Source organism: Lissotriton helveticus, chromosome 1_1 (assembly GCF_964261635.1).
Source record: "Lissotriton helveticus chromosome 1_1, aLisHel1.1, whole genome shotgun sequence".
Classification (NCBI taxonomy): domain Eukaryota; kingdom Metazoa; phylum Chordata; class Amphibia; order Caudata; family Salamandridae; genus Lissotriton; species Lissotriton helveticus.
The window spans coordinates 1466905334-1466920313 of NC_136057.1; the positions used below are offsets into that span (position 1 = coordinate 1466905334).

The following is a 14980-nucleotide window of genomic DNA, read 5'->3' on the forward strand; positions in this document are numbered from 1 at the left end:
ATAAGAGTACCTATTACCAGAGATGCACGAGTTGCAATAGGCGAGAATGTTTTTCTGACCTTCAAAAAGCTGTCTTTATCGGGGCGGAAGGGGCCTCAGCAAAGCAATGACACTGAGAAAATGCACTTTCTTCTCAAGCATTTCACATTACTGTCTCTGTTTCTCTCCTCATCTTGTGAGCATCACTGTAGACTTTCCCAGAGATTCAGAGTAATATGCCACATTAAAAAATCAAAACAATTTGTTTCTTTCATTGTAAACTCCACCAGTAAAATCGCATACACCGAAGCCAAAGTCGAAGAATCGAGGAAACGTTGGCAAAATTATGATGAAAAGGGTCTATGGAGAGAAAAACAAAATCACTCAATTCCTATAAAAGTGTGAAAAACAGCATGTAATGAATTTGCAATACCTGAATCTGTTTGGACCAAAAGTCCCTATGAAGGCATTGTTGTTTGGACGAAAAATGGAACAAATTTTGCATTTTTATGCACAAACGACGGCTGTGCGTCCGATGTGGGGTGTAATGTCGCCCCACTTTCTTTCAGGCATTGTTGTTTTCTCAGATTTCTTTTTATTAATTGGCATTCTCCACCATATTTTTCACAGTAGATCCCATACACCAACCTCCAGAAAGGACTCTTAAATCGTCCTGCTGCAGTTGTTTTTGCCTGTTCAAAAGTTAAGAATGAGAAGGGGAAATGACTGATCTAAATGAAATTCCAAAAGGAGATTGGAAATTGAGGGAGGAAAACTGAGTGCTCATTGAGAAACATTGAGAGTAGGTAGGATCATAGCCTCATTCGATTCCCTTTGCTCGAAGCTCTTCCTTGACTCTTCTTAGGTAATCTGGATCTGGGTAACCAAACCTGATGGAAGGAAAAGAATCAGAGATATCCTTAGACTGCATGCACAGCTTCATATTCCAACTCACCTTAGATAATCACAAGAATCACGAGAATTGTCAATAATTGTCAATAAATATAAAGGTGATTCAGCATTTTTATTATGGCCTGCTATTCTTTTTTTTATAAACTCTTTTTATTAACAAAGCTCAAGAGACCATCACAGCAGCAAGAATTACACAGCGGCAAGAAAATGTTTAAATTGCAAGAAACAAGAAAAAGATAGAACTTTGGTATCAAAGGGTAGGGAGCCCAGCTTCTTTATAGCCGTACTGGGTGCTTGTGAATATAATGATAGCAAATGTCACGTGATGGAATAAAAATGTGTTCACTGAATGTGTCGGGTCTTAATAATGTTGCTAAGCGACAAAAAGTGGCTGCAGAACTACGACACATTCGGCCGGATTCATTATGTATTCAGGAGACCCATATACCTTGGGGCAAGCGAGATATATTGAATGAATTGGGATTTTCATTCATATCTGCCTCCTGCCAGACTGGTATGATCCATGGTGTAGCCGTTCTACCTAGACGTAATTTGTCACTATTGGTCGGACATTGACGGATACATTTGGACGGTGGGCCATAGCTGAATGTGGGTTTGAAGGATATAAGATCACGCTTTGCACCATCTATGGGTCTAATCTTGATGATCCTGGGATCTTAGTTAAATTAAACACCGAATTAGCTACTTGGTCGAACCCTTTGATAATTTGTGGCGATATAAACATCAATCTAACTAATCAAGCTCTACAGGATGGCCCTCAGAAATATAGTGGACGAAAACCAAAAGTTTTTAAAGCACTTTATAATTTAATTTGTGATCACGGGTTGGTGGATGTCTGGGGCAAATTAAAGGAACACGATAGGGGTTTTACTTGTTATTCTTATTCGCACAAAAAATTAGTAAGATTGGATTATTTTTTTGCACCTACTTCTCTGTTAACTGATTTTATTCAAGTATTTTCAAGGATTTCATCGGATCACGCTCCTATTGTTCTAGAACTAGCTTTAATTAGGAGGAGGCCTATATTCAATTCTTTTATATTTGATCGGAAACTGTGCATAAATGAAGAGTTTAAGGAACATATGTGTAATTGGATTAAGTATTTCTTTGTAAACAACAATTTGTCAGCCAGCATCTGATATCATTGTGTGGGATATCTTTAAGGCCTGCTTCCGGGGGGGAAGTCCTTAGCTTTAGTTTATTTCAACAGAGGAAACTTAAGTTGGAGTTAGTTCGACTTTATGAGGCTCTGAGAGAGGCAGAAGGTGCTTTGACCACGGGGATTGCTTCATGTCAGAATGATGTCTCTGGGTTAATGAATAATGCCGCTAAACGACGCGCTAATGTTTTGGGGTTTTGGAGTGCCGAGAATGCTAGAAAACATTTGATATTCAAGCGGCAAAATTATGAATTTGGGGAAACTATCAGGAGGCGACTGGCTGTGCGACTCCGCATGAAGGAATCCGCTCGTAATATTCAGGCATTGGAGGATCGGAATGGTTTGTTGCAGTCTGACCCTCAACAGATACTCTCGATTTTTCAGCAGTTTTATTCCACTCTTTATACTCAGCAGAGGGGATCGGCTGGGGATCAGAGTGTATTTTTCCAGCAGGGTTTGAAACAATTAGATCCTTCCCTTGCAGAGCAACTTGATTCTCTGATTTCTATGACGGAATTACAAAATGTAGTAAAAAGTTTAGCTTTAGGGAAAGCGGCAGGACCCGATAGGATTCCTGTAGAGGTTTATAGGTTGTTTTTCAATATAATTAAAGATGAGATGCTAAAGGTTTTTCAAATGGCTCAGTTAGGGCATCCACCCAAATCTTGGTCAAAGCCACGATCGCGGTGTTTTGTAAAAAGGGCAAACCTATGGAGCTAGTGGGATCATATAGTCCAATTTCTTTATTTAATTGTGACGCCTCTCTTGGTTTGGGTGCCGAAGGATCTTTGTCTTTGGGCACCGAAGGGCGTTTTGGTTTCGGTGTCAAAGAATCCTTCGGTGTCGAAGGATGTGTGTGCTTCGGTGCCAATGGAGGAGGTGGAATTGGCACATGTGGTTTTGTCGGTGCCGAGGCACCGGAAAGCGTAGTTGTTTTCCTCGGAGCCGAGCCCAAAGGCGGGGCGTCGGAGGGGGTATTTCGGTCTCGACTGGGCCCCATGGGCGGAGTGGTGACCGTTGCCTTTGTTTTGGGCAGTGTCTGTGGTGCAGGGGCGAGGGTACTCACGGGTTGTCGAGATGGATCGAGTCATCTGAGTCCTCTGCCCCCGATATGATCTGGAGATCAGGCGAGTCTTCCTCGGCGACGAGTGGAGCCTCGTCCTCGGAGATATCTTCGAGTGGATCCTCGTCCTCGGAGACGTCTTCTTCGACGATCTCCTCCTCAAAGATGGCCTCCGGTGCAGGTGCTGATCTCCTCCTCTCGTGCCGACGTGCCCTCCGATCCCGAATGATCTTCTTCGATCGGAAGGACGCACAAGCTGTGCAGGTCGACTCGTTGTGTTCCGGCGATAGACAGAGGTTACGGACCTCGTGATGGTCGCTATGAGGGAACTTTGCTCGACATAACTGGCATCTCTTGATTGGAGTTCTGTCCATGAGGCGTAGGCCGTACGGCGCCGATAGGCCCAACGGCCCGCGTCGACGGACCGGAAAGTAGTTTGATGTCGAAAGTAGTTTATTCGATGTTGATAATGTTGTTAAAGTTGTTTGCGCTTCGAAGTTGCTGAAAAGTCTCTTTCAGCCGGAGCGGAAAACTTTCATCCGAACCCAGTGGCGGAAAAAAACAATCTGAGGATGGAGTCGATGACCATGCGCAGTATTATCCAAGGGAGGAGTCACCTATCTCGTGGCTACAAAGACTTCTTCCAAGAAGACAACAACCTGCAATCATCCGAACCCAACACCAGGTGGCGACCTAATGCACAGTATACGATCAGCAGCTCATATGCCTCGAACAGAGGGATTTAGCACTGATCCTATTGGACGCAGAGAAAGCATTTCATCACGTGCAATGGGACTATATGTGGCAATTGCTGGTTAAAATTGGCTTTGATAAAAAATTTATTGTAGCTTTGCAAGCCCTGTATAGTGACCCTACTGCTAAAATATCTGTAATGGGTTTGCTATCAGATGTGGTGACTATAACTAGGGGTACTCGGCAAGGCTGCCCTTGTTCTCCCCTTTTATTTGCCCTTTATATTAATACTTTTATAGAACAATTATCTCATAATGTCTGCATTCCTCCGTTTCGGGTTTTTGATTATCAATTTTCTGTTTTTGCTTACGCGGACGACATAGCCATGACCACTGTGAATCCCCTTCGCGATATTGAGGAGATCGAGCGGTTAGCTAAAGTATTTGGCCTGATTGCTGGGTACAAGCTTAAGGAGTCAAAAACACAAATTCTGTGCTCTGACAGTATTTCATGGATTGATGAGCGGGTAGTTAAAGAGGTGACCTACCTGGGTATACAAATCCGATCTTCTATGTCAGAACTGATGGAAGTGAATTGGAATTTGCTTATTCATGAAGTTAAACGCTCTTTGGATAGGTGGGGTCGTCTGTATTTTACATTAATAGGACGTTGTAATATCATTAAAATGAATGTCATACCCAAGGTTCTTTACCTATTCCGCTCAGTACCTTTGGAAGTTTCAAATGCTAGACTACAATATCTGCAATCAATTTGTGGGAAATGTATATGGAGTCCGGGTAGGCCCAGACGCGCGATGAGATTTATGACCTTGCCGCGTGAGAGAGGGGGCCTAGCGGTACCTGATTTTGCTTTATATTTTGTCACATGTTTTCTCTTGAAAATGCAGGTGCCAATTACTGGGGAAGGAGCTGTTAATAGTGCCACTGCACCTACAATTTTTGAAATTCTTATGTGCCCAATTGCCAGACAGTGCTTATTTACAGAAGTGAATGGCAGCTATTACAAACGAACACGATTTAAAGTTCTGAATAGTGCTTTTAAAGTGTGGAAACGACTACGTATGTGGAATTCATTGGGGAAAATATCATATTACACGCCCCTGAATGCAGTAAAGCTCTTACCGGGAATATTCGGGGATAATATTTCTCAGGGCTGGAGAAAGAAAGGTATAAGGGACTTAGGGGATTTCTATTCTGCTAATGGGGTGTGTAAATCTATTGACGAATTAGCTTTACAAGATGGTTTCCCTAAAGCACAGTTTTTTAAATTCCTGCAGATTATGGATTTTTTATCTCGAATCAATGCCAATATGGTACCCCACTCTCTTGTCGAGATGGTTAGATGACAACCTAAAATTGGTGTTTTATACCAGTTATTGCTCTCTGATAGACCAGCTGATTTGGACAAATACAATAGTAAATGGTCTAGAGAGTTGGGAGAACCAGATATTGCGGTTAAGGAAGTTATTGTAATGTCTAGGGAGTCATTAATGTCAGCAAATTTGAAAGTTCAATTTTTTAAGACCTTATTTGATTTATACTACACCCCCGCATGGATGGCTAAATGGGGGGATGGATATGATGGGAAGTGTTTCCGTTGTGGGGATGACAATGCGGATAGCGTACATATTTTCTTTAGTTGTGATACATTGCATAGATTTATTACAGATACTGGAAAGTTTTTGTCTTTGGTTATAAATCACCCTTTGATTATTACTCCCGCTATGATGGTACTAGGGAAGCTGCTCGCAAGCAGTCCTCTGAATGTGTTATATCAACATCGATATCTGGTCTCCTTTGCTATGACTGTCACTCGCCTCTGTACGGCTGGTGAATGGCTGCAGAAAGATCCCCCATCATTTGAACTCTGGCGAGCAAAAATTATAATTTATACAAGTTGGAATGGCGTTTAAGAAACGTCAGATGGGTATAAATATTTGGGGCGTTTTTCGTGAATATTAAGAGGGCTGACCCAATTATTGATTGAATTGCTTATTTTTGTAATTATTGGCTTATGCTTTCTACTCTTTTTTTCCTCTGTGTAATGGTATGTACTGTATACTATATATTTATTTATGTGATCTTGCTGACGTGAAACTATAAATAAAAAAATAAAAAAGCCCAAGAGACCATACATTACAAGAACATTACAACTAATACATCGTGGAGCGACCACAGAAGATCAATAGCAGTATGTTCATGAGGGAGTAAAAAAGAAATCTACACATCCAACAAACGTCTATTCACCCATACCCAGCCCTCTGTACTTTCTCCAGGGCGCCCACACTCTTTCCCATTTTTTATCATATCCCCTACTTTTATACAGTTTCTTTGGCCCGCTGACACCAATCAAGATCATGTTTCCACTCCTCCAACTGGGGAGGTACAGGCGCCCCCACCCCCTGGCAATATTAAACTTCGCTATTCCCGCTGCCAGAGCCAACCATATTCCAACATATCTGGACCAGTCAGATTCACCTTTGATCATCGATAAAAGCCACTTTGGATCCAAAAGGACAGTCTCTCCCACCACTCTAGGCATAGTATCAGTGATTGCCTGCTAGAATTGAACTATCTCGGGACATTCCCATAGAATATGCAGGAAGGTACCCTCCCGCTGACGTCCCCTGACATACAGCACTGTCGGGATGCTACCCCATGTGTATAGGTGGGTGTGAGGAAAATAGTGCAGTGTAGACTCTTAAGCTGCATTAGTCTAAATCTGGAGCGTATTGCAATCTCTTTAGGGCTCTGAATTGTCACCTGCCACTCTTCGTCGTGATGCTGCCAAGATCTTTGACCCAGGTCTCTAGAAGGGTAATCAGGGGATTTGGTACATTATTCATCAATTTGTGGTATATATCGTGGAGGTTGGTTTCTCAGTGATGGGGTCAAGTAGCAGCCTGTCTTCTAACGGGGAGTAGTACGGAACTGAGGTATTACTGTGTATGTGGGCACGCAGAGCATGCAGGAGTCTCATATGGTGGTATCTCTGGGACTGGTGTAGGTTATAGTCCCTCCGGAGATCTTTCAATGTGAGGGGGGAATCCCCTTACCATACATCCCCCAGATATTCAATACCTATCATTTTCCACCCTTTAAAACCAGTCAGTGAGGACACTTCACGCAACGGATCACCCATCCACAACGGGGTCCCTGCGGTCAGTTTTCCTGGCCATCCTAAAAGTTTGTAAGCCTCTCTCCAGCACTGTAGCACTACTTTAGTGTGTTCAGGCCACTCCGGACGCGCTCCCCTAGAATATAAGTGGGGTTCACAATTCCCTCCTGGCATGACGGCTCTATCTACTCTGTAGGCCGGCTCCTTCACGTCTACATATACCCAATCATTTATAACCTAAAGCTGCGAGGCCCAGTAGTATAGCTTGATGTCTGGAATTGCCGGGCCACCATCCTATACTACCTTCTGCAACTTGTGGAGCGCAATTCTTGGGGAGCCACCCTCCCACAATAATGTTCAAACTACCTGTGCTATTCATTTAAAATCTGCCGGGGGACCGGGTATGGAGTATTCTGGAGAATATAGAGAAGCCTTGGTAATGTCATCATTTTAAAGAGAGCCACCTTACCCATGAGTCAGAGTGGGAGAGTGTGCCAATGACTTACATCTGCACCCAGGCGACTCATTTGGGGTCCAAGATTCCTGTCCAGGTACACCTTCTGGTCTCACGTAACGTAGACGCCCAAGTATTTAAAGCTCTCTGACACCACTGGAGCCGAACACCATGTAGGAACCCTGAGGGGGGACCGACAGTGAAAAAATCACTGACTTTGACCAATTAATATTGTAGCCGGAATAGCTACAGAATAGCTTGAAAATAAGTAGTACTCGCGCTATTTAGTAAGGTCGTGCAAGATACAAAACAATATCATCGGCGTAAAGGGAAATACGATCCTCCCACCCCCCTAGTGTCGCTATAGCCCAGATCATTGAACCCTCCTGATCCAGTGTGGCAACGGCCCCAGTGCAGGAGCAAACAGGAGTGGGTGCAAGGGACCCGTCTAGCGCCTCTACGCAATCGAAAGCATCTGGATAGTGCCCAGTTGACTCGCACTCGGGCCGTGGGCATCTCATGCAAGAGTCTAACCCAACCAAGTTGAGACCGAAACCCAGCCTTTGGAGGAACATGAACAGATAGGGCCACTCAATCATTGATGTGTCCAGCGCCATCAATGCAGTCTGTTGGGTCTCAGTTCCACTAGTCTCCATAGATTGTGTTGGGTACTTCTACTGGGCATGAACCCCAATTGGTCCACGTGTACCAACTCTGCAATGGTGGAGGAGTGTGGCTCAATGGTTAGAGCGGCAGACCCTGATGCAGAGTTTTGGCCCGGGACCAGGGTTCAATTCCCGCCTCGGCAGTTCTTGGGCTCAATTTCCTCAGACCTGACAATTCTCGCCTCGGTGCCTATTCTAATCATGGGCCCCACGCTGCCCCTCTGGGCAATATCTTGCTTAACCTCCACACCGGCCCCAACAGCACTAGGATGCCTGGCTTCACCCTGGGGGTGCCAAGGAGTGGACACTTCACAGGGAAAGCCAGGAAGGGTTCCACAGCGGTATGAGTAATAGCGCCAGGAAACCGCTTGGTGACAGTGCGCTCTTCAAATACCTTGACATTTACATTTACATTTACGTGTACCAAGGCCTTGGCGAGGACCTTGGCCCCAAAATTAATGAGGGGGATAGGGCGGTAGGAACTACACTGATCAGGTGGCTTTCCGACTTTAAAGATGACTACTATCGTCGCTGACCTCTGGTCCGACGGGAGTTGCCCAAATTCCCACGCCTCTAGCAGCATTTCTCGAAGCGGAGGTATTATGATCGATGCCTGCCTTTTATAGATCTCTATTGGGAGCCCATAGGGACCAGATGCTTTCCCGGATTTAAGGGAGGTAAGAGCTTTACCCAGCTCTTTCTCCGTAAGGTCTGCTTTGAGCTGTTCGCACGCCTCCGAGGATAACATAGGTAGGGCAAAATCTCTCTGAAATTCTGCACAGTCCTCTTCCGATCTTGCGCAGACTGGTGCGTAAGCTCGCTCAAAGTGTGCGGCAAAGGCTTCTGCTACATCATTGCTTGTAGACTTGAGCGACCCAGACGCATCACACTCCCTGTCATCCATGATCTATTCCGATCGCAGAGTTCCAGCCACATCAGGAGCTTCAGGACCTTGTCCCCTACGTCATATACACAATGTTGCGCAGCTAGCGCGTAAGCCAGTGCCTCGCCATCTGCCAGGGCCCTGAGGTCTCACTGTCTCAGTGCCAGCCTATGGCACAATTCCGCACTGGAGGCTGTTGCACTATCCCCCTTCATCTGGCTAATTTCCTGCTCCAGTTGTTGAATCTGCAAGGATTCCTCTTTTTTCTGCGCTCCGATCAGCGCCTGTGCCTGTCCCTCAGTACTGTCTTGTAGGCCTCCCACAAAGTAATGTGTGACTCTACAGACCCCTTGTTTTCTTTAAAGTATACCTCTGAGTCCTCTCAGAGCTTGTCTCCAATTGTTGGGTCTCGGAGACGCCAAGGGTCAATCATCGGCAATGCAGCTCTATCAATAATCGGTCCTCTGAGAGCGACGCACACTGGAGAGTGATCCGAAATCCCCTGTGCCATGTGTTTGGAATTTAGGAAATCCCCCACCTTATTGTTGCAGGTAAATAAATGGTCTATCCTGGCGAAAGACCCATGTCGTGCCGAGTAAAACGTGTAGTGTCTCAATGAGGGGTTATGTGCCCGCCGCAAGTCTACCATGCCCAAAGTGTCAGAGCTCACCTTATATATTTCTTGCTCTTTCTGTATTTCTTGCACAGGAACAGAAGTTGATAACTTCCCGACTCCCACTACCAACCATTCAGAGCCAGATAATATCTTGGCGCTAACTGATCAGCAAGGGGGAAGGGGGAAAAGTGGATAAAATAATAAAGAACAAGAAGAGACAGGTCCAGAACCTTCTGATTTCCGTCAGGTACTCTTCTGATGCTCTTTCCCAGCCTATTGAAGATACGTAGGAAACTAGGCACACGACAATTACATATTTCCCTTCACTACTCTATTCTAGTGTCTTATCTCCTATTTAGTTTCTTGTAAATAACTACCTACCCACAGTTCTTAGCACCTTGCCTCTCTTCTGTTGCCTGATGTGGTCTTTCTGATTTTATATGTAGTGGGGGTGTTACATCTACAAGACATTAAGAATGGAATTATCACCTGTACTTCCCTATGTCCTTATTAATGTTTTTTCTTTTAATTCTATGACCTACCAGGATTTTTGAAGGGGGGTTCCTTAAACCTATTCCTTCTGTTGATAGCTTGATCGATAATCTTCTAATTGTTATTCTTTAGGACTTGGTACTCTAATGCTGCGTTCTTTTCTTTCTCTCCTAGCATTAAAGCACAACTAATTTTATCTCAGGTAAGTCTCCTCCATCTTCTCTCACTTTCTATAACTTGTATTCTCTGCGCAGCTCTCGTGCGTCTATTGTCCTTATTTTCACTGTCTTTTCTTTTACAGGTTGTTTACAAATTGTGTATACTGGAAAAGCAGGTAAGTTCACAGTCACACCTTCTGTCCTCACAATAGTTTAGAAGAGTTAAACCTTTTATGTCACACAGTTCAAAAGATAACTCTTGTTCAGTCACTTATCTCTTTGTCTATTTGTCGCTGCCGAAGCATGAAAGCTCTGTCAGCCTTCGCCTCACGATAACGAAGCTCCGTTGCCTCGTCGCGGTCGTCTCTTCACTACGAACTCAGGAATCGTTGTCTTCACTGAAAAAGCGTTATTCTATATCTAATTCTTTTTCTTGAATTCTTCAAAGGAATACTCTAACTCACTGGAAACCTAATACTTCAAGACTCTACAGGCGCTTACTCAACCTACTCGGGGAAAAGCTTTAGCGAAGTGCGCAATACCGCAGGTGTGCGTGCATCACCTAGCCTCACACAGGATCTGTTAAAAGACTAGAACACTGACCTCAGCACTTTGGCGGCCATCTTGCAGTTGCGCAAATGCCACCAACTCGATCACTGGTGCCCAGTCTTCAGCCCACTAATTCCGCAAGAGTCTTTTTGGGGACAGACATTCATAGAATTTAAATCTAAAGTGTTAGGGATCCTGACAGTACCCCCCACCAAAGATGGTCCTCTCACTCTTGGTTTAGTAGGATAGCGTTGATAAAAAAGTTTTATCAGTCTAGGAGCGTGAACATCCGAATCTAACTCCCAGGATCGCTCCTCTGGACCGTAACCTTTCCAATCAACGAGATAGTACAGTCTCCCTCTGACAAGCTTAGAGTCTAAAATTTCTTTGACCTCAAACTCCTCCCCAGTGTCTAACTGAATTGGTTGTGGAACTAATCCCTTTCTCAGATTTGGGACTGCTTTCTTCAATAGGGAAACATGAAACACTGGATGAATTTTGAGTTTTGATGGTAATGTCAATTTATAAGTCACTGGATTAACCTGCTCAGCAATAGGGTACGGACCAATGAATCGTGGCTGGAACTTTCAGTTTCCCTTTAATCTCAGATTCTTAGTAGTCAACCAGACCTCATCTCCTATCACTAAAGGGGGGGGGGGGGAATTTTCCTCTTTTTGTCAGCATACATCTTATACTTTTCCTTGGCCTGTTCTAAGTTCTTTGATGCCGATTCATGTACTGAACTTAAATGAGTCACCAAATCCTTAACTGCTGGGACTGAAAGCTCAACATCCTGTACTGTGGAATTTGGATGTCTACCATAGTTTAAATAGAACGGGGAATAACCGGTGGACACGTTCTTAGCATTATTGTGAGCAAATTCTGCTGTCCATAAATAGTCCGGCCATTCACCATCCTGTTTCAGAGAGAACAATCATAGATATTGTTCCAGCTCTTGATTCACCCTTTCTGTTTGCCCGTCTGTTTCCGGAGGGAAACTGGTGGAATAACGAGTTTCTACACCTAACCCTTTCATAAAGGCCCTCCAGAAGTGCGAGACAAATTGAGTCCCACGATCCGATATTATCACTTTAGGAATTCCATGCAACCTTACAATCTGAGCATTAAAGTGACTTGCTAACTGTTTCGCTGTTGGAATCCCTTTTAAGCCCAAGAAATGTGTCATCTTCATGTATGCATCTACCACCACTAGAATTGTGTTTACCCCATGACAAGTTGGTAAATCTGTTATCAAATCTAAGGTAATCATATGCCAAGGATGGGGAGGAGTGGGCAAAGGTTGCAATAGTCCCTGGGGAGCATGCCGTTCTGATTTTCCCTGAGCGCATACCTCACAGGTTTTTACATGCTGTTCAATATCCTTGTTCATTTGCAGCCACCAATATTTTCTTTTAATTAGATCCGCAGTTTTGAGTTCTCCTTTGTGTCTAGCTAATCGATGATCATGACATTCCCGCAATGCTTGCTTCCGTAATTCTGTAGTTGGCAAATACAATGCACCCTCATTGTAAGGTAAATTATCAAGGATTTCTCTACCATTTCCTTGCTGAGCCCAATCTTGCATCTCCTCAGGGGTTAAGGCTTGAACTATCTTCTCTTTAAATTCCGGAATATCAATAGCGCAGATAATTTTAGAATCGGGTATGATCGCTTGAGTACTGATTAAATTCTTCTCTTCTCCTGTTCCCATTCTGGACAAGGCATCCGCCTTTCCGTTCTGAGTTCCTGGTCGATAAGTTATTACAAAATCGTAATCAGCGAAATATAATGACCAACGAAGTTGCCGCGGTGTCAGAGTTCTGGCAGATTTCAGGAATTTTAAATTGCGATGTACTGTGTAAACTGTTACTACATGATGAGCTCCCATCAGGTAAATGTCTCCATTCCTTGAAGGCGTCTTTTATTGCCAACAACTCTTTTTCCGTAATCGTATAGTTGATCTCAGCTGACGTCAATTTTCTAGACCGATAGGCCACTGGATGTAATTGGCCGGTTTCCTTATTCCTTTGAGAAAGAACTCCTCCAACTGCAAAATCCGAAGCATCCGTTTCGACATAAAAGTGCTCCATTGGGTCAGCATGAAGGAGGATCGGTGCAGAAGTGAATTCACACTTCAATTCCTTGAAGGCTTGCTCCGCTTCCTCTGACCATTCGAATCGTGCTCTTTTTTTCAATAATCGCGTCAGAGGTAGTATTCGTCGAGAGAATTCTCCAATAAATCTTCTGTAGAAGTTTGCAAATCCGATGAACGCTTGAACTTCTTTGACGCTAGTTGGAGACTTCCAATCTAGAACTGCCTGAATCTTCTGCCTGTCCATATGAAATCCTGTCGGCGAAATCACGAAGCCCAAAAATTCCACCTTTGTAACACTGAAGGCACATTTCTCCAATTTAACAAATAATCTGTTCTCTCGGAGCTTCTGAAGAACTCCTCGAACTTGTGTCTGGTGCTCTTGAGTATTAACTGAGTAAATTAGTATGTCATCAATGTACACAATTGTGCACTGATCAATGAATTCACTAAGTACCTCATTAATAAAGTGTTGGAACGCTGCAGGAGCGTTGCATAGCCCGTAGGGCATCACTTGGTATTCAAACAACCCAAAACGAGTCCTGAAGGCCGTCTTCCACTCATCTCCCTCTCTAACTCGAATAAGGTGATAAGCTCCTCTTAAATCCAATTTTGTAAAGATCTGTGCTCCCTTGATTTGATCCAACAGGACAGAAATAAAAGGAAGAGGGTATCTATTCTTTTTTGTTATTCTGTTTATGGCTCGATAGTCAATACACATCCTCAACTCACCCTGCTCCTTCTTGGGCACTAAAAATAGGGGCGAAGACACTGGGGATTGAGAAGGACGTATAAACCTGTTAGCCAAATACTTGTCAAGATACTCTCTCAAATGATGGTGTTCTTGTTCCGTCAAGGCGTACACACAACTGCATGGCAAATTCGCCCCCGGTTCCAGATCTATCTTACAATCATAAACTCGATGGGGCGGCAATTGCTCAGCTTCCTGCTCATTGAACACATCTTCGAAGTCCTGGTATTCCGGTGGTATTGATTGGGTATTGATTACACACACTGAGTCTTCTGCCGAACATAAGGCATGCGCTGGATTCTGTTTATTCGTTTCTTGTAAATTTCTAAAACAATTCTCTCTACAATAGGCTGAATTCATTTTGATAGTTCTATCGTTCCAATTGATCGAAGGATTATGCTCCGTGAGCCATGGAAGTCCGAAGATGAGTTGAAACTGGGGGGCATCGATCAAGTTAAAGTGTATAGCTTCTCTATGTCCATCCTCACGGATCAACTCTACCAGTTCAGTGTGACTGACTATTGGCCCTGAAGATAAATTTGTTCTGTCAATGGCTCTAACTGGTTCACTCTTAGCCTTGGCGATTGCTTGTAATCCAATCCTTGCCGCGAATTTCAGGTCACAAAAATTATCTGTGGCCCCTGAGTCCACCATAACCGCTACTCCCTTCATAGTTTCTTGACGAAATCTGATTGTCATAGATAAAATCAAATGTGGTGAGGAAGACTGCAAGGTATTTGCCAACCGATGTTCTTGTGGAGTTGATTCTTTTTTTTTTTTGTTTATAAACTTTTATTGAACAATAACAAACAACAAACAATACTTCACGAGGTAGAAAATATATATGGAGCAATGTCATGGATTCATGTGGGCAGAGCTCAGAGAAAATCAACACATAACGATCAGTTAAAACAAGGGTAGGGGCAAGCGAGGAGACAAGCAACAAATGCATCAGTGATAACAAATGAACGCCAATTAGGGGGATAAGGACACATCAGTAGATAGATCATGGGGGGGAGTGCATATAGTACCCCCATATGCGTTCCATTGGGACCATACATGACCCCATTTCTTGGGACGTCCCCGGGAAAGGTACACAGTCTTCTCTCGGAACATGCACCAATCCATGTTGTCTTTCCAGGCGGACAGGGTAGGTGGCCTATGCGAACCCCAAAGCTGGGCAATGTCCCTTTTAGCAACCATGTTACCCAGGGTCGCCCAGATAATTTGTGCGGAGTTATAATCATTAGGCTCCCAAACATTAAGCAGGCAACGCCTGGCTTCGGGCAGCAAAGACACACCCGTAACAATCCTCATAACATCATGCACTCGGGCCCAGAATCGTACCATCTCCG

The 14980-nt window shown here is 44.0% G+C and overlaps 1 protein-coding gene across 2 annotated transcripts in view; it reads right to left on the minus strand.

Moving 5' to 3' along the window:
- Positions 1–554: 554 nt before the first annotated feature.
- LOC144828139 (E3 ubiquitin-protein ligase DTX3L-like) overlaps positions 555–14980 on the minus strand; it is an 814092-nt gene continuing 799666 nt past the window's right edge. For both annotated transcript variants that reach the window (XM_078686257.1, XM_078686255.1), the window contains one exon: positions 555–869. In XM_078686257.1, coding sequence (XP_078542383.1) covers positions 800–869 — 70 coding nt within the window. In that variant the 3' untranslated portion in view covers positions 555–799. The remainder of the gene's footprint in view (positions 870–14980) is intronic.